Source organism: Maylandia zebra, linkage group LG4 (assembly GCF_041146795.1).
Source record: "Maylandia zebra isolate NMK-2024a linkage group LG4, Mzebra_GT3a, whole genome shotgun sequence".
NCBI classification, from domain to species: Eukaryota; Metazoa; Chordata; class Actinopteri; order Cichliformes; family Cichlidae; genus Maylandia; species Maylandia zebra.
Genome location: NC_135170.1, coordinates 32,961,269 through 32,980,579, shown reverse-complemented (window position 1 = coordinate 32,980,579; position 19,311 = coordinate 32,961,269). Strand labels below are relative to the sequence as shown.

General features: G+C 38.5%; 1 protein-coding gene across 1 annotated transcript; it reads right to left on the bottom strand.

The window, feature by feature from the left end:
- Positions 1-3,441: 3,441 nt before the first annotated feature.
- Positions 3,442-19,302, bottom strand: LOC101475579 (cytohesin-3). The gene is made up of 13 exons (XM_004556345.5): positions 19,225-19,302; positions 18,644-18,717; positions 18,314-18,378; positions 15,362-15,428; positions 13,286-13,404; positions 11,622-11,702; positions 11,381-11,493; positions 10,954-11,102; positions 9,284-9,395; positions 9,103-9,179; positions 8,939-9,010; positions 8,560-8,708; positions 3,442-5,954 (listed from the first exon to the last, which is right to left on the bottom strand). The coding sequence occupies exons 1-13, from the start codon at positions 19,262-19,264 to the stop codon at positions 5,870-5,872; spliced, it is 1,203 nt and encodes a 400-aa protein (XP_004556402.1). The 5' UTR covers positions 19,265-19,302; the 3' UTR covers positions 3,442-5,869.
- Between the last annotated feature and the right edge of the window lie 9 nt (positions 19,303-19,311).

Sequence of the window (19,311 nt, the reverse complement as noted above, 5' to 3'; positions counted from 1 at the left end):
CTGTGTTTAAATAAAGCGATTAACTAGCTCTAACAAAATCAAAAATCAAACGTGTCTGTATTGTATATAAGAGATATCAACTGAAGCCAAATTAGGGCTGGGTTGTACTTTTCTGTAATACCTTTCTGTACCACAGGATGGTGCTGCGAGTCATGTGACCTGTTTTAGCTAGACACATTCTTATTTATGGCTTTTTGAGGACTGCTTGCTGCTTGCCCCCCAGTACTGCAAGGGGTATACTAAAACTTTTAAGTTTTATGATGTTTTAATTACAACATGCTAACATCAGCCAGCTTTTACAACAACATGACTTTGAGGCATTACATATTAAAATGGTGTATTTTATTAATTTTCCCTGTATGATTAGAGCAGAATTGGCTTCTGCAAGCTGTAAAAACTTGAGATTTTAAGATATTTATGTAGTGTGTAATTTTTAAAACTTTATGGCATCACTATACTATAAGATAAGATAAGATAACCTTTATTAGTCCCACACGTGGGAAATTTGTTTTGTCACAGCAGGAAGTGGACAGTGCAAAAGTTATGAGGCAAAAATTAGAATACATATATAATAGGGCATCGTATTGAAAAAACAAAAAGTGTGTTGTACAGCTCCTGCCATGCCCTTTCATTTGATATATTAGTCGATGCGGTTTATTGAAAAAAGAAAAATTCATCGTCAACTTTGACCTTGGGCGCCAACAGTCAAGCTCAAGGTCAAATGCTTAGCCATTTTGCACACCCCACGGCCTAGCATATTGGTGTGAAGTTTGAACACGATTAAAAATAAATTGTGGGCAACATAAAAGAGCTCTTATTGTTACCTACAATCACACAAAATTTAAAAATGATATCTTGAAAGCTGCTAACAAACAGAACTGATCATACAGTTGTCGATTGAATATTGCGTCTGCACTTTGGGATTTTCCCCCCTTCGGGGAAATAATAATTCTACTTCCTACTTAGGTTACAACCTCAGTAACCACTTTCCTGATGACCTCATGTGCTCCGCTTCTAGTTTAAAGGCTTATTGGATGACAGATGAAGGTTACTTTAGAAGTTTTGGTTCCTTTTAAGGTCAACAAGAAAAGAAAATCATGCTGCAAGTTCTTATAAATGTACACTGTCCTCAGTTTCACCTCTCATTTGTGACATCCTGTTTTGAAAATGCCAAGATGTTGCTTGTGATAATGCTCAGCTCAAAACTTTCACAGAAAAACTTCACTAACCGATAGATGCTGCGGTGGCTGTGTTGGTGTTTTTTTTACTGTCCAAACAGTCAGAATTCAGGCAGTATTTAAGTCACTCACCTGACTGGAGTCACTCCCCATAACAGTGAAGAGGCGCTGACATCCTGATATTTAGGATGAAGTCGTTTATGTAAAAACAAAACAACCGCTCCTGGCTTCAACTCCTTTATAGTCACTACAAAGCAAAACCTCCCAAACCCAGTATCACAGCAAAACATGTAACAGCCATACCAGTCCACCAAGGTTTTGCCGTGATATTGGGTTGAACATCTTTATCGGTTGTGTAAGTTGTATAAAGCACTTTTAGTGCTTCGAGTCCATTTATCATACACATCAATTGAAGCTGTACATCAGGGTGTTGAATGCAGCCCAAGGGGACATGACTGCTCAGTTGATAAGTTCAAGTCATACTGAAAAAAACATTAAGTTACTTTTGCAAATTGTGGTTGCTCTAAGAGTCAGAAAGTGCAATTATCTTGGGTATTTCCTCGGCGAACTATTTTTTAATCACAAGTTGTTAGCAGTTGCGTGTGCAGTTTCACACCCTCGTTCATCACACCTGTTTTAAAACACAGATGGTAACTGTGAAAACATTCAGTTCGAAGCTTCAAAATGGCACAAATCAACCACAACTCAGTGGGAGACATTCTTTTATACTAGTCTGTACTGGTAGCTAAGTAGATTACAATGGTTTTAATGGTCCAGACCCCTTGAGATGGCGAACAGAGGAGAATTTGACACCTCTGCTCTAAACACTGAGCTCAGTGTTGACTTGCTCGTGCACGTCTCATAGGGGACTGATATTGCCCATATTTAAATACTGTAAGTGTAATTAGCCACACGTGAAATATGGATGTTAGCAGTAAAGTTTCTCGATTTAATAATTAATTCTGCAGCCTCCAAACCGGCTGAAACAAGCAAACAAACAAAAAAGATCAAGTTCACGTTAGTTTATTTGTACCTGTGGATAGACTGGATCGTCCACACAGGAGCCCTCCATCCTCACATGCATGGCATAAGCAGGTAAGCCTAATACAACGTAGTGATAATAATAGTAACACATGAAAGCTGTTTACTCATGCGAGTGATGGTTCCAGGAACCTGCTTTCATGCCGTGCTCTTCTGCACTTTGTGACTGTAAACCTGCATCCTGAAGAAAGAAAGAGAGTGAAACTCACTGTGTGTAGGGTGTAACAGTGAAAACATCTGCCTGCTGTGCAAGGATGCTGGGTTCAGCTGTGGCTCACCAATCAGCCTGTGAGACCGTTTTGTAATTTGATTGAGTGAGTTTCTTACAGATAAGAATCCAAACCAAGACTCTAAAGTAGAAGGCATGGCACTTTGAAAGTGGAAATAAGTAAGTTTGCTTCAAAGTAACTGTTTCCAAATAGTGCACACATCTCACCGTCTGACCGAATCGGGACACATCTGTCCGCCCCCTTCAAACAGCGGAGCAGTGAGCGTGCTTTTAGCTGGAGTGATCATTTTGCAATAACCACGAGTCAACATGTGACTGTTTACTATGCTGACTAATATGGGTTTGGTATGTGTCATTTTATGAGTGGCAGATAAGGTGGTATAAACATAAACCATATCAGGCTACTGTGAGAGAAATATTCATGAAATTGACAAAGAAAACTACAGAGTTATTTTGACTTCATTCTTTGAGTTTGAGCTGTGTAGGTTCACATACTTTTGAGGGGAGATAGGTTTAAATTTTTCGGCTATTATTTTCTGTGAGAAGTCAATTAAACACAAAGGTTAGATGATGCAAAGTTGCATAAAGAAACACGTTTCTTTGGCACAAAGAAATGAGCCAATACGCTGTAGGTTTGAATAAAGCTGTGAGAAGATATATATATATAAATTTTTTCTCTCTTGCATGTTTGCTCCCAGGAAACCACAACTCTATCGCAACATCAGACATGCTGCATCTTCACAGGAAAAGCCTCCACACATCACATATCATGTTAATCTGATAATAACAGGAGCGAAAATAACAAGATAACATATGATGATATGATGTCGTACCTCGCACAGTAATCATCACAGTAATAATCTGGTTAACATATTCAGCGAGTCACTGTTGGGGTTAATAATTCAGCATGAGCTTCCTGATCAAAAGAAAGGGTGTGGAGTGGTAAAGTAGCGCCATCTACTGGAAAAAGAACTGCACAATTTTAATATACGATATACTTTAATACATGAAAAGTAGTTTGATTACCACACAAGTATAAAGTCATTAAATTATACAAAAAATGATCTAAAACATGCTGTACAAAGATCTATAACTTAAAATTCATTTGAATATACAATAACAAAAAAAATCATATTTTCATTTACAAAACAGCTGGAACAGGTTTACAAAAGTGCTAAATGCATTTTTACACAAGCTAAAGTGTGACTATAGCACATCAGGGTCAAGAAACAAGTACGAGTGCTTTTTAACTGTTTGATACACATTTACAATAACCTGTACATTTTATTTGCTACATTGGTCTGTAAAATCATCTACTTTAAATATTCTAATATGAACAAATAAATATATGTAACTTCAAATAGTCTGCAGCCACGGGGAGACTAAGAGTTTACAAGTACACATACAGAAACATCTGTGCCATTGTATTTGTGTTGTTGCTTCATTTCTGTGGTTAATTTTTGTAAAAATTTCTTTAGGTTCACAAAAAAAGTTCTGTTTCCTTTTCAGTTCGCATTATTCTGTTAAAATGACAGCATTCTTTCATTTTTTATTTGGTTCCATTTATTCTCTCGTTTTAGATGCTCACAGACGAATCCTGCTGCTGTCTGATGCTGCAGATTTGTAATTAATGCAAAAGAAAGACTTCTATAAATAGCTGCAAGCCACAAACCTAATTCAGATCCCGATAACTGTGTCAAACCTTGACCTTGAGTCTCATTTGTTTGGACAATGCTGTTTTCATTGGAAACCTTTCTAGATTTAATCTGATTCAGTAAAAAGGACTAGATGTTACAGTCCCTGATAAGGGAGGTTTAGGGATTAGGGATCTAATCTAGTTTATCATTTTAAAATTTGGGACACATCGTCAGTAGTGGACCTTGGATTCATCGGGTTTAATCCAAGTTAAACTGGGAACTAATGAATCAAGAAAGGCTCTCTACAGTGTTTATAGACCTGTTCTGATCCTGAATACGTTTTCCGATTTTTTCCAGTGTACAATAAAAAGGATATTTTACTTTTATAATCATTTTTGGCTGCACACAAATGTCTAAAGTCTAAATTAAATTCTGACAGTTTTCAAAAGTTGTGGCGTTCTTCTGTTATCTCAGTCCTTTGATGTTAGGTGGTCATAAAACTCAGTCAGACCAGTGTTAAGCCGATCTTTCTGTTTCTTATATTCCAATAAAAGTTTTTTTTTCCTCCTGCAAGTATTGAAGTTCAATCATGCAAACATTATTGAAAACCAGTACTTGTGCTCTCTCTGTTATCTCAGCCAGTGGCTGCATGCACAAGGACACCATGATGGGAGATACTTTCAAAAGAAATCGAGTTTTCAATCTCAAATTCAATCTCTGAATTCACTTCATCAGTAGATCCAGCTGTGGTCCTAAACCAAACTCATGAAGTTTCTGTGCTGAGATTTGACAACTACCTGTTTTTCTCTAGGTATCCAATTTAGGAATCTAGCTGTAGTCTTAAAAACAGTGACCCTACAAGACCTCTAGTCTCTGCAAATGCTGGTTTATGACACATTGACATCAGATGTGAAAAGGTGCCAGACGTTGGTCTTTTGTAAGTATTTTTTAAAAAGGAACTGAAGATGAAGTAAAGGCACATGTAATTCCAACCTTATTCATGCATGCATTGAATCTGTAACATAAATGCTACCAGGTCTGACCGAGCAAATGCCATCTCAGCTTTCACAACAAAGTGACCACAGTGAACATTTATTCAATAAGCTGACAAGTTCAGATGCTTTCATATTAACAGAAAAGTGTGCATGTCTAAAAGGCGTGCATCAATTTATATTTTGATACTTTGTTGGCATTTTGTGTCTCAGTGAAGTCAATATGTTTCACTTCAAAAACATTTTGTTTCTTTTTGAAGTTGTTTTCTGTCTCTTTGCAGTTGTTTTGTGTCTCTTTCTAGTCATTTTATGTCTTGCTCAAGTCTATCTGTGTTTTTTTGTGTGAAGCTGTTTAATCTTTGTGGTCATTTTCTGTGTCTAAAGTCGTTTTATGTCCCTGAAGTCTCCTTTTGTGTCTTTGTTATGTCTCTTTGAGTTCGTTTTCTGTCTCTTTGTAGTTGTTTTATGGCTCTCTGGAGTCGTTTGAGTCTTTTTGTGGTCATTGTATGTCTTCTGGGTTAGACTTTCATGATTGTTATAGCTTTGCAGCAGATGTTTGTCCGTCAGACTTGTCGCCCCTGAAGTCGGAGCAGCAGTGCATTCATTTTGCAGAAGTAATGTGAAAACCACGGTTCACTTTTCTCCTTTTTACACTACAATTATCACATCCCAATTTGCGCAGTTCTTTGAAATACAGAGCAATGACGTTTTGGTTGTATCTTTCGTGAGCAGTCATTAAAATGAAACATGATTCATCAGTCAAACTCATCCATGATCCCTGATGGTGCTGTGTCAGTCCTTTGAGGAAGTGTTGCTGATGATCTTTCTTTTGCGTAGTGTCACCAAGTCATAGAAAGGGTCCTTGGTGATGCTCGCCCTGAGAAACAACATTTAACAGATTTAGTTTGAAAACCAAGACCTTCGAGTAACAGTAGAAGTAGCAGTTTTAAGCATTTTTTTCAGTTTTGAGAACCTTGGTGAGTGGAAATCACTAAAGAATGACTGTAAAATGACTTTATTGAACTCTTTGTAGGCCTTTCTTAATGCATGATCTTAAGAACACTGAGATGGACATTTTCAGATATTCAATCTTGATGATGACTGTAATCACTCTAACTTAGCATTAACCCTTAATCACTTGAATCTAAATATTTACAGCTTTCCCACCAGCCTCTATTCTACTTCTAATGTCCAATAAAAATGTTAGCGTGATACATTTTGATAATGATCCCATGTTGTGGCCGTGTAACTAACCAAATGGTAGCTCATGTAATGAATACCCTCGTCGTCCCTCACTGACTACCCACTAACAAGCACAGGGACTGATGTTTTGTCAAGGCCAGAGAAATTTACACTGGGAGTCCTTTAGCATCAGTGCTGTCAAGTGATTTCTGGGTACAAGCGTCTCCTGCATTGAATGCTTTTGTGTTTTTAATGTCTTGCAGTTTCCAGCCAACAACAGGGATGTCAAACATAAGTCCAGGGGGCCAAAATCAGCCCAGCAAAGACTAAAATCTGGCCTGCTGGACGGTTTTGCAAAATATGAAAAAGGGCACATGTTTTTTTTAAAAAAACAAACAAAAAAAACAGAATTTTTTCATTAATCGACAAAAAACTTTATATTTTATAAAAACAGAACAGTCTGAGCAGTGAGCTACCAGAAATTTTTATGTAATTTTACATTTTTATCATGTAGAAAAACTGAGCTGTGCTGTTGAAATTGAACATTTATTGATCTTGTATTATGATATCTCAGAGATTAAATGTGTACTTAAATGTCTTTACACTGACAGTGTTTCACTTCACTTAAGATCAAAGTGGGCTGTATGTGGTTGACATCCTTGTTATACATTATTATTAGCACTACTGTGTGAAGCATGTCACCCACCCACTTTTAAAATAATGACCTGACATTATGCTTGACAGGTTGAGATGCTAAGTGGGTGTATAAAAGCCTGCTTTGGAGTGGCTTTCTTCATTTCTGTGCCTGCTTCTAAGTTCAGGTCCTTCCACTTCTCTAGCCTGTGGAGTGCCACAGGGTTCTATTCTGGGGCCCTTACTATTTCTGTTATAGTCACTCCCTCTAAGTTACAGATTACGCGTAGGTGCTTAGACTATTAAAAGTCAGATGGATGACAATTTTCTCTAACTAAATGAGGACAAAAGTTGTCTTGCTTGTGCTCTGGCAGATTTGTGTCTAAGATAAAGAAAACTCTAGGTCCCCTTCCCACTTTTGCTGAATCTTTAGTAGGATGTCTTTTGATTCAGACATCACTTTGGATGCTCATGTTACATATCTAAGTACTCCAAGTATTCACACCATTGCTAATTCAGTTGCATGGGCTCCCCATTAACTTCATAGTCCACTTTAAGACTCTGGTTTAGACTTTTAGAGCTCTGAATAGGTGAGCACAAGCATCACAACATCAGTGAACTTTTACATACATATGTCCCTAGCAGGCCCCATTAGGTCTGGTGTCTATATAGCACCAAAGGCTGAAAATTAAAGAAAATGGAGCTTTTGCATCAGTTACCTCCAGACTCTTGAAGTCTCTCCCACTGAGCCTGAAAAAGCACCTTAAACTCATCTTTTTGACCTTTCATTTAGGCAACCTTTTGTCTTTGTCTTTTTGCATTTTCTTATGGAGCACTTTGTCATATTTCTATAGAAATGTATAATAGAAATGTATTTTTACTAACTAAACTCATGGTGTAGGCTATAGTGCACACCATGTGAAACCAAGCCTGATTTCAGTATGGCCATTAAGCTTGGGATCAGCACTTTTTCAAAGTGAGTAATTCAAACCACGCAGCATCACTCATGACTAACATCCCTCAACATAAATCTTAAATTGAGACAATGACATCAGACTTGAAAGGCCTCTTGGGATCATATATGGCATCATATGAATATAACAGGGGATCTGGAGGTGGCAGAGAACTAAAGTCACCAGAAAACTGAAAGAGGATGTAAAACACAGACTCTTTCCTTCCTATGCAGATTTTGTCACTGTTTCAAACCCATTTGCATTAAGCATCTAATTTTGCCATAGCTGGTGGTTCAAGGTGTCTATGAAAAGCACACTCTGTGCATATCTGTCAGAAACAATAACAATTTGTTACTTTGTAGCTTTGACAAAACAGCCTGTGAGGTAGAAAGTTTAGTTATATTTATTCTAACACGCAAGAGTCTTTAAAACTCCCAGCGCAATTTAAATTAATTAGCTAACACTTTATTATTTTATTAAACCATTGGTTATCTACAGATAACACGATTTCTTTGCTCTGTATGGTTACCAGGCAATGAGTGCATTATAAAACTGCAGGTTTAGATTTGAGATGACATGTAGGTCATATAAGTTTGATCACTGTTGCTTGTTTGAACTCTTCCTGATCATGTGCTTCACATTAAGCCTCGATAAACATGAGTCACTGACACACGTGGCCGCCCACGTGTCCTCTGCAACATCAGTTGCTCTCACCTGATTGCATCTATCCAGTCGTCCCGTTCCTCTGCGCTGGCTGCACTGAGCTTATACGACTGGTGTTTACCCTGGACCACTCTGCCTTTGTTCTCCGTCTTGCAGGCCTTGATCTTTTGTCCTTTAGGATTATATAACTCCAGGCAGAACTGTTTAAACACACATGCAGACCCACATATAGCACCGTTACTGTGTGCATATGCCTTTTGTTTATTTTAATAATCTTCTGATAGCCTCCTGACTCACTGTTTTGAGCACTTGCGCTAGAAATTCATTTAGCAACTGCTGTATGATTCATTGAGGGCTGGGGTGGCAAATAATATGTGTGTGGAAACTCAGCAGTCATACAATGTGATGCAGAAAGTGAATGATGCTCTACCGGTTTGCTTGAGTCTTGTAGTGCCCTGACACACAGGTTCTCCAGAGGAATAATCCCAATTGGATCTTTATCCTGCAGGATGAGAGTGAAGATGTTTGACATGGCCATGTTTTATTGTCATCATGTCTGACTTATGTAGCGGCAGAAAAAATAAATAAACGTACTGTTGTGTATTCAAAGTAGTACAAGCAGCTGTCTGTCAAAATGAACCACCTTCTCTTCCAGGTTTTAACTCGACCACCTGCAATGAAGCAAACAAGACATTAGAAACACGAGCAAAGAGAAGCTCTGACGTCCTGTCTTGGAGTCCGGGTTTATGGTGTGGCGTTAGTTTCTTCATCTCACCTATTTTAAGGAGCCAACCCTCGCGGTCTGGATTAAAAAACGTCAGTGTGAGGTCATTCCCATCATCCTCTGGGATTTTGAACGGCTCACTACGGATGCTTGTGTACAGTTTCTGAAAATAATTTGAAAGTGCACAGAAACATCGAATAAGCATTTTTAAAATTCTGATTTGCGTAATTTAGTGCAGTGTACACAAGAAATCATGTTGAAACACAGATGTGACATTTTTACTAAAGGTTAACAGATTAGCATCAAAGGAACCTAACGTATATCAGCATATCAATAGGGAAAAAAACACAAGACAATGAAGCAACGAAAAAAATCCCTGAATCTATAGATAACCATCAAGAAATAACCCCAAATGTGGGTCTTTTCCTGATTCCTAAACATCCAGATAAACTCATATAAAATCACCAGGTTATTTTAGCCTGATCAATACCAACATTTTTAGATATTTTTACATGACAGTGATTTTTTTTAAATAACATTACTTCATGTTGGGATACATGGTTAGGTCTATTAAATAAGTAAAAAGAACAGTATCTTAGTATTTAAAGAAAACTCAAGTACTCTGGAAGGACTAGCTTTCTTCAACCTATAATGTACTGCGTTTTTCAACCATTCACTCACTGCTTTTATTATCTATTTAATAAAATTATATACTAATTATTTGTAATTAACTATTCAAGTAACTAATTTCAACCAGTAATCTGCAACGTTTAGCTAACAGCTTTGCTCTGTTAGCTAATGACTTCAACTGTTAGCTAACATTTAACTACTAGCCATATTTTGTCGCTAATTTTATTTAGTCATGTTATTAGCCAAGCATTTTACCTGCTTAAATATTACAGTATGCTTGAACAAATCCAGTGTTAGCTTAACTTTAGCTGTTTTTCCAAAACTAACATTAAATTAGCACATTAGTTAAACTGATGGTGATACTTAATCATGTTATTAACTAAATAACACTGCTAATAACTGTTCCAAGTTTTTATCTGCTATTCTGTCATAAATGTAGTTTATTTATACTTTTAGCATTTCAACTGGTCATAATTTAAAGTATGTTAATTGAGTGTGGTTTCTTCTTAGTATACACAAAATTAGCAAACAAATTGCTGCTGTTAATTTTAAATGATTTCTGAAGTATATTATTAATTTTAGCTAGCTATTTCAAGTGCTATCTTTTCTTTTAACAAACAGTTAGTCTGTCTCTTTAACCAATATATCAACCATTAATTTGCGTCATTACTTTACTTTCAAATTATCTACTGCCTAGCCACTTTTAGGCAACTATTACATTTTCTGTTCAAACTTGCTTCCAGTCAGTGCTGAAAATAACATAAACTTTACCCCGAGGTAACACTGTAACACGAAGGGTGATTTAAGGTATAACTGCATTTCACTGCGCAAGAATGATGTACTACTGGGGAAACCCATCAGAGATTATTGGTGTCACTAAAGAAGTAAGGGTAAGCTGCGTAAGGAGATGAAAGAAATGCCCTGCAGTCAGTTGACCACCCTGACCAAGGAGCATTGCAGTACTTCTGCAATACATTTAAAGGATATTAGAGTAAACTATAATGCTGTCACCAATCAGCGCCTTGGTTTTTCTATCACCTAACTGTACAAGCAGGGCCTGACAAAGCCATGAAATAATGAAGCCAGCTGACCGTGAGCAGCTCAGTGGGCAGGTCCTCGCCGTTGTTGATGCCTCTGTTCATGGAAACAAATCGCTGCAGAGTGGGTTTGTCTTTCACGTTGGGGTTGTGGAGACTTGTGTTGAGCATGATGATGGCGAAAGAGAGGATGTAGCAGGTGTCTGTAACAGAAAACCACAGTTTAGCTTTCTTCATCACCTTCTTGAGTGTACGCAGCTGACAGCTGCTTAGGCCAAAAAAAGTTTTATTGGATAATCTGTTAACTTTAATCAGGGAGGCCTGAGATGTTTCTCTGGCTTTGGGTTTATTTTTCAGAAAGAAAAGCAGATTTTTCTTAGCAGGTGATGAGTCTTGTATAGAATTTTGTAATTACAGAAGCAAAAATGTGTGTTTTAATTGGAGTGTGTGGGAAAATGAATCAGCCTCTTTGTGCTTGTACCTGTGGATTGGAAGACCCCGGGGTTACAGCCACAGTAGCGAGCTGCAAACGCCTCCATCATCCTGTCAATCTTTTGAGCTTCTCCTGGGAGACGAAAGCTCCACAGAAACTGCCTGCAAAGGTGGAAGAAAAAGAAAAACAACACACACGGGCTGGTAAGAAGGAGGAGGGTTTCATAATAAGGACGAAAGCAAGACTAAAGGTAAAACTGCTGCAACACTCCAAGCTTCCTTTCACAAACCTCAGTGCTTGCACCAGATTCAGGTCTGAGAACTCATGCAGACCAACAAACGCTTTCAGTATCTTCAGGTGCATTTCCTCCCTGTGTGACAACCAAAACAATGAAAGATAATTGAATAATGAAAACCACAACCCTCAAAATGAGGCTCAAATATAGAATACACATTTACCGTCAGAGCACACTGGTTTCACAGCATACATGAAAGTCACGAAGTCATGTGAATAAGAACATTTTCAAACTAAGTACACCTTTTCCAGGCATTTCTAATGAATTACACTTGATAAGCTGATAATAAACTATAAAAGCAGTATGCTAGTCTGGAGCATTCAGGTTTGTGTTCCTACAATGCTACAATCCTCCTATCAGGGAACATCTTGTAAGGTCAGGTACAATGATCAAAGAAATACAAAAAGGCAGGTTAAAGGTTAAAGTTCATGACAAGTATGGCTTGTTTGGAAGGGGTGCCTGGAAAAAGCATCTTCTCTGTAAAAAGGACGTGGCAGCGTCATTTAGATTTGCAAAGTTGGATTGGAATAAACCACAAGACATGACCGAATAATGCACATTATTAGCATATTAGCACAAACACCTAATAGCAACTGTTGGCACAGTAGAGGAGGGGTGATGATTTGGGGACCTTGCAGTCTTTAAATGTATCCTCTGTAAACCAAATTATTCTATTATTAGTCCCTCGTCTAAGCTTCGTCCCAAACTGGGTCAACAGGACAATGATACCAAACACAGCAGCAAATCAGGACAGAATGGCTGAAAAACAAAAGAATCAAGGTGTCGCAATGGCCCAGCAAAAGCCCACAGCTCAACCTGGCTGAAATGCTGTGGTGAGACTTTAAAGGAGCTTTGCGTAAACGAATGCTGCGAATTTCAATGAATTGAAACAACTGTGTAAAGAAGAGTGGGCTGCGTTTCTCTCACGCTGATGTGAGAGAACGATAAATTCATACAGAAAGTGATCTGATAAACAATTGGTTTTACAAAATACTGAATCATGCTGTGCACTTTTTCAGTTTTTCAGACGTTGCTTCTGCATTTTGTTTCAGTATTTGTTAAATAAACAATGACACTGTGCAATGTGTCTCATGCTGTTGTTCATCTGAGGTTGTATTTATTTCATTTTAAGATATGCAAAGGACCATCTCTTGTTATGTAAAATCTTAAAGAGGAGTTTTTGACAAATGGTTCCAACCTTTGGAAAAAGGTTGTCTGTCTACAGAGTGCACTACAATACAAAAATGTCAAATTTTGGGCAAACAAATGTTTTCACACATCACTGGAAAATATTTAATGGAACATTGAAACCATCAAATGGTGCTTTCAAAACAGCTCCCCCCCCCCTGATGATACCCTCCAACCCCCTAACACTACAGCCCACAAAAAAACCCAAACAAAAAAACACTCCATTGTGAGAGGTGGATATATAGTTTTATGTTTAGTGTGCAAACTGAAACCAATCATGTATGTGGGTGGAAAACTGGTGAAAAGTGAATCTTGGTGGCTTTTTAACGTACCTACATAAATTGGTCTAAAGTAACCTGCTGCAGTTTCTCATTAAATTGCTTAGTAAGTTCAGCACACACGTTAATGTTTTTTTAGTTAAATCTCACAACTTTAAAGAAGGAGCAGGGAAACTTATACTAATACTCCACCTTTCTCCCAAGAAGTTTCCTATGGCGGTCTTATTGAGCCCCTCCTCTTTGTAAAGAAACTCTGCCACAGACTCTGCCCGCCATTCGAGAAGGCCATTTTCAACCAGGTACTGGACACCCTGAAGCAAGGGGGGAAATGGAAAGTCAGACATGTAAGAAATGAATTTGAAAACTAGGAGGACAAATTTTTAATCAGTGAATTAAATGTCTGTGGTGTGTTTTCATCGAGAAGGCAAATTAAGCGACAGGAAGCTTCGTGTTAAGTTTTGGCCACAGCTTTTAGTTCTTCTTGTCAGTGCTGCTAATTCTAACCTAGTCGTATCACACTTTAAAAAAGTTTTCTTCTTCTCCTTTTAAGTCACGGTCGCCACCAAGCACCAGCACACAAGATGTGAAGGGTTGAATGAATACCGCATGTTGTTATTGCTGCATCTCAAAAAGGTACTTAGAGACAGTTCTTCAAAATATGACTCTTAATTCTGAGTGCATACTCCTGCTAACCAAATCAATTCCACTTAGCACCCTTAACCCCAAGAAGACTATAAGCGTGTTATCCACCCACTTGTCTGCAGGCCTGAGCCCGCTCTGCACTCAGGCCTGCAGACACTCAGCTTTGAGCTGAAGACCCAGAAAGGAAGGAAGCAAAAAAAAAGAAAAAGAAAAAGATGGAGGTCGCAGTGGTGAAGTGGCGTCTCTGCCCCACTTCAGGGAACAGGATGTGGTTTTTCTCGCTTTTGCTCGTGTTGTGCGTCTGTGCCTGTGCACTGGTTGCACTTCTGAGCATCACATACACATCTCTCAACTCGACATCCGCTGTGTGTGGAGATATCTGTCACCGTGTTGCTGTTGACCTTCTGATACAGAGATGTTGAAGTGAGTGAAAGTAGAATTAAAACTTTTACTGTGACTAACAAAGTTTCCTTTAATCTCTTGAAATAAACAACACTGTGCATGTCAGAAGTAAATATAAAAGTATGCACTAAGAAATAGCACCATTTATGTATAATCTACAGGTATACAGCTCATGAGCAGTGACCCTACAGGTGTTGGCTCCTCCCCTTATCCTACTGGATAATGCTTGTGCCACCCACAATGGTTGGGTTACTGGATGAGGCACTGATATGCTGCTAAAGATTAAAGTTTAAAAATGCTGAAAAATAGAAACTATTATGTTAACAAACCTAGTCAAGGCTTAGGCACAAAGACAAACCTGTACATGAAGCCCAAGATGTGCCTTTAGTTCCTCTAATGGCCACTTGAAGGTGGCTTCAAATCAGTCCCCACAGACTCTCGTGTTAAAATACTGACCTTTTCAAGAAAAATGATTGTTTGTCCGTGTGGATAGCTTCCCCTTCATATACCCTTGGTACTTGTCTTTATTTTAAGAGATAAATTAGGCGTTTTAATGTAAAGTTATTGGAGTCAAAGGTTAAAATAACTACTTGGTTACAGTTGCAGGACCTTCATTATAATTCTTACATGACATCATGATAAAAGTGACATCAATATCTGAGGCTACTTTAACAGAAACAGCACTGACACCCTTTTACTACAATTTAGTTTGTAAAAGAAACACTGAGGATGACTTAAAACAGAAATATAGCATATACCGATGTTTGGTTGACCCATCCATCTGTCTGGACCTCCACCCTAAACAGACTTTCTTGCTCTGATGTTTTTTGCAGTCATGTGACCACTGACCATGTGATGTCAAGGGTTAGTTGGTGAAAACCTCCTTGCAACTGGTTTGGTCTGACTAGTGGATTGCTAATTAAATGTTCACAGATGTTTATTTTCAGCTCGTGTCGCACTCGTGTCACACTTTTTCAAGTTTTATTTCTGCTCAGTGAGTAGTTAGTGCGTGCTTCAGACTGGTATCTCCCATATAAACTACAGGCGACTACATAAATCCATCTATAGCAACACCTAGCTTCTTTGTTTGCTCCTGTCACTGTCACTGGAAGATATGGAGTTTTTAAAAAAGTCTTACAAAGGATTGTCTTACTTTGTAGATTAAATTAAAAATCTTTCCTTAATGTATGAAAATGTGTACACACAAATATGATATCAACTCACTTTTTTGGAGTCCATGTTAAATTTCTTTTTCCCACGTAGGAATTTCCTGTTCCTCGCAACATTTTTACTGCAACAGAAGACAAAAAATGTTGTAATGTTATAAATCATAAAGTTTTGTAGCTCATTTTGTTGTTTATTTTGAACTGAGAGCTGTGTTTGTCTGTTTTTTCGTGTTGAATATGAGGAGCAGATTGCTGGATTAATGTTTGGTTTCCTTTACTTCAGCAGTTTTTGATTTACTAAACATAAATAATACATATATTGGTATAAAAGACAATGAAAAGTTAACTTTGTGACTGATCAATGTTCAAGTTAAAATAAATCATTTTTTCTGTGAATTCATTTATCACACTCCAAACTACTTTCCGATAACGAGCGCTTTGTGATAAGTGGTCGGTGTTTTTGTGGCGTGCGTGCAGCAGTACTCAGAAACTGAGGTTGCGATGCCAGTAATGCAGCTATGTGTAAATGTAGTGTCACACTAGACTATTATCGCCTCATAAGTGCAACAGCAAAAAGCAGAAACTCCAAATAAGGACTCCCCATAGTGTCAAAAGACATTTTTCTCTCCAAATTTCTGTGACTGTAAGCGTGCTCATTAACTTTGTTTTATTACAGCTGGTGCTTCAGTTCGTGCCGGATCACAGTGTCTCCTCCAAAACACATTGTCTCTAATTACCAGCCTCCAAAGATGACTAAAAACTTTTGAAACATTTAGCAAAATAATGGGTAAAAGGTTAAAATAAAGGGTAGCACAGATGTGAAGTACCTGAATTAAACTGTGTGGATTTGTTTTAAAAGGAAAGCAGTAAAAATTGCTCTTTGTGGAACAATTAATGGAGAAAGTGATTGCAAGTGTCAAGTGAAAAGGCTTGACAAGCAAATTAAACAGAGGGCCCCTGCCCCTCCTGACTGCTCAAGGCCACCACCAGTATATAGGTTATAAAATACCTCTCCGTCTGTGATATTAAAGGCATATACACGTTCATTTTGGTCCAGTATTATTAGTGAGTCCCAATGTGTGGACCACAGCCCCCTGTAGGGTGGTTTAGGTACTGCATATGAGTCGGGAAAGGTTGTTTTAATCACTGTAAAAAAATTCTAATTAAATATTTCCAACAAAAAGCAAAAATAAAAATGAAACCATTTTATATCGTGTAAACGATGGACGTAGCTACACCAGCCAACAGTTTGCGAAATCTCTTTATGAAGTCGCAATTTGAGCTTTTGGGTTTCTTGAACTACTAGCTAGCTAAAACAAGAGCTGAATCTGATGATAAAACTGTGCTTTTTTTTGGCTAATAACTCATCAATCACAAATAAATACAAGATGACCTGAAATGATCAACTAATGAGCTCATCAGGAAAATATTCCCTTCTAAACGTCAGTAAGACAAAGGAGCTGATAGTGGACTTCAGCACTAAGCAGGAGAGGAACTACCAGACCCCCGTCATCAACGAGTGCCCAGTGGAGAGAGTGGACAGCTTCAAATACCTCGGAGTTCACATCACGCAGGACCTGTCATGGTCCTGTCACATCAACACCGTGGTGAAAAAGGCCCGACAGCGTCTCTACCACCTCAGACGCTTGAGAGACTTCCAACTGCCCTCCAAGGTGCTCAGGAACTTTTACTCGTGCACCATAGAGAGCATCCTGACGGGAAACATCTTAACCTGGTTCGGGAACAGCACCATGCAGGACAGACGAGCTCTACAGAGGGTTGTGCGATCAGCTGAGCGCACCATCCGCTCCGAGCTCCCTGACCTGCACTCAATCTACAGCAGGCGGTGCTGGACCAAGGCCAGGAAGATCGTGAAGGACCTCAGCCATCCCAACAACAGACTGTTCTCTCTGTTGAGGTCAGGAAAGCGATTCCGCTCCCTGAAGACCAACACAGAGAGACTGAGGAGGAGCTTCTTCCCGCAGGCGATACGGTCTCTCAATCACACCACCACACAGTACTGACCCACACATATGGTTCTTACACACACACTGGACTTTCTGGACTTTGGTTTTGCACAACACTGGTCACTATATTCTTCATTTCCGGTTAATACTTGTACAGCTGCTGTTATTGTGTATATATTTATTTATATTTAGATTTCTTCATACATTCTTATATAGTTTTATATTGTGTATTTTGTTGTACAGTTATTTTATTTTCAACTTTAATTTATATATTTATCTTTATCTTATTCTTCCCAGTTAAATTTACCCTTCATTCTAATTTGTGTTGTACAGTTATTTCATTTTTAACCTTAATTTATATTTTATTCCTTCCTAGTTAAATTTACCCTTTTTAATTTTTCATATTTATTTCCTATCTTATTCATAGCCTTTTCCTTTTTTGTTTTCTTTAGGTCACGAGCAGTTGTCCAAGCATTTCACTACATATCGTACTGTGTATGACTGTGTACGTGACAAATAAAATTGAATTTGAAAAGGAGCTGAGAGCAGTTTTCCAATGGAAAATCCTTGTGTGAGATTGAAAAACTAATGGTTGTCAGCTGGTTGCCAGCTAGTTGTATTGTGGTTATATTCTTAGTTAAAAGCAAAGGGTTTCCCTGATGTGACAAAAGTATCACTTAGAGATGCAACTAAATGTTTGGGCCACAGAATATTTACAGATTACATAGTGGGCTTTGGGATTCTAAATATGGGAATGGTTGGTCTGAAAAGTGGCATCCTGGTCTAATTGGTGGTAAACCTAACACTAACAACCTAAAACAGTTAATCCGATTTGTTTATCAGGCTTGTGCAGTGCATCATCACACTGAAATGCCCCTGCTTCTGACTTGGTCAAATGCAAATCTGAGTAAAGGTGGCTGTGCGACTGAGCATTACGTGTGGTGTAGGAGACTAAGCTGAATCAAAGTGTCGCTTAAACAAGAGGAAGAAGCCATGCTGACTCAGAGAATAGCTGCTATAAGAATGCTTGTCCTCATACTCACTTCTGCTCCTTCAGTTCAGGGCTGTGGAATTTAGGCATGACGTGATTGATCTCCAATCTGAGTTTCTGCAAGAAAGAAGGCAGTGACGTTAGAGAAAGACCAAGGTTTGGTGTTACATCACAGATACTCGCAGACTCAATGATTCATGGTCAGTTTGTCGGCTATTATAAAGCAGCCTTCAAATCCTTCATATCTCAATTAAATGTTATGTACGAATGGCCTTTTGTGCGCTGTGAAAAACTCTGCCGAGGCTGCTAGGAGTGGGTGCATACAGCAGAATAACGAGGAATTTTAATGAAAGACCTTAGAGGAAAATATTCACCGCAGTACCTGAATGTCATCCAGCAGCTCAAACTCATGCGCCTCACCCTGCCTCCTCGCTTCTGGTGGGAGTTTGATTGGAGCTGTTGGGTGACAGAAAGCATCAGTTACACTTCAGGATGGGGATAAATACACTTGATAATGCATTAATTAGCCATGCAACTCTGTGGACTGTCTTGACAACCCCCCCCCCCCCCGCGCTCATTTTCACACACATTCATATATCACACCTTCACCCTTCACAGGTTAAAGAAGTGGTCAATCAACACGCTTAAAATAGCTGCTTTTCTTCCTCTTTTGAACAAGAAGGGTTACTTTGAGTGCAGTGCAGCCACTAAAGCAGAATTTAAGTCCAAGTAATTTTTTTTATAACATTGTAAAAAAGTTCAGTTTCCTTCCTAGGCAAAGACATTATTGTGCATCGAAAGTAATATGAAAATAGCATGATATTCAAAGCAGCAGTTGTAAGCAGTTTGAGTTCTAAACTAAACCACACAAATAGTCAACACAAACATCATCAAAACCACTTTTAGTTTTAAAGAAGCGGCAGCTTATGACAACGATTGAAAGTAAAAGATTAATAGGCATACCTTTTCCCCAGAGGAAGCTGTCTTTTCTGCGTATGGCCATGTTGTTGATGGTGCAGAGCGACTGACGGCTGCACAGGAAACAAACTC

Coding starts and splice junctions, on each gene's coding strand:
- LOC101475579 (XM_004556345.5), bottom strand. CDS start 19,264: ATGGCCATACGCAGAAAAGACAGCTTCCTCTGGGGAAAAG. Junction 18,379..18,643: donor AGCTGCTGGATGACATTCAG/GTACTGCGGTGA, acceptor TCTTTCTTGCAG/AAACTCAGATTGGAGATCAA. Junction 8,709..8,938: donor TACAAGACTCAAGCAAACCG/GTAGAGCATCAT, acceptor GTGTTTAAACAG/TTCTGCCTGGAGTTATATAA.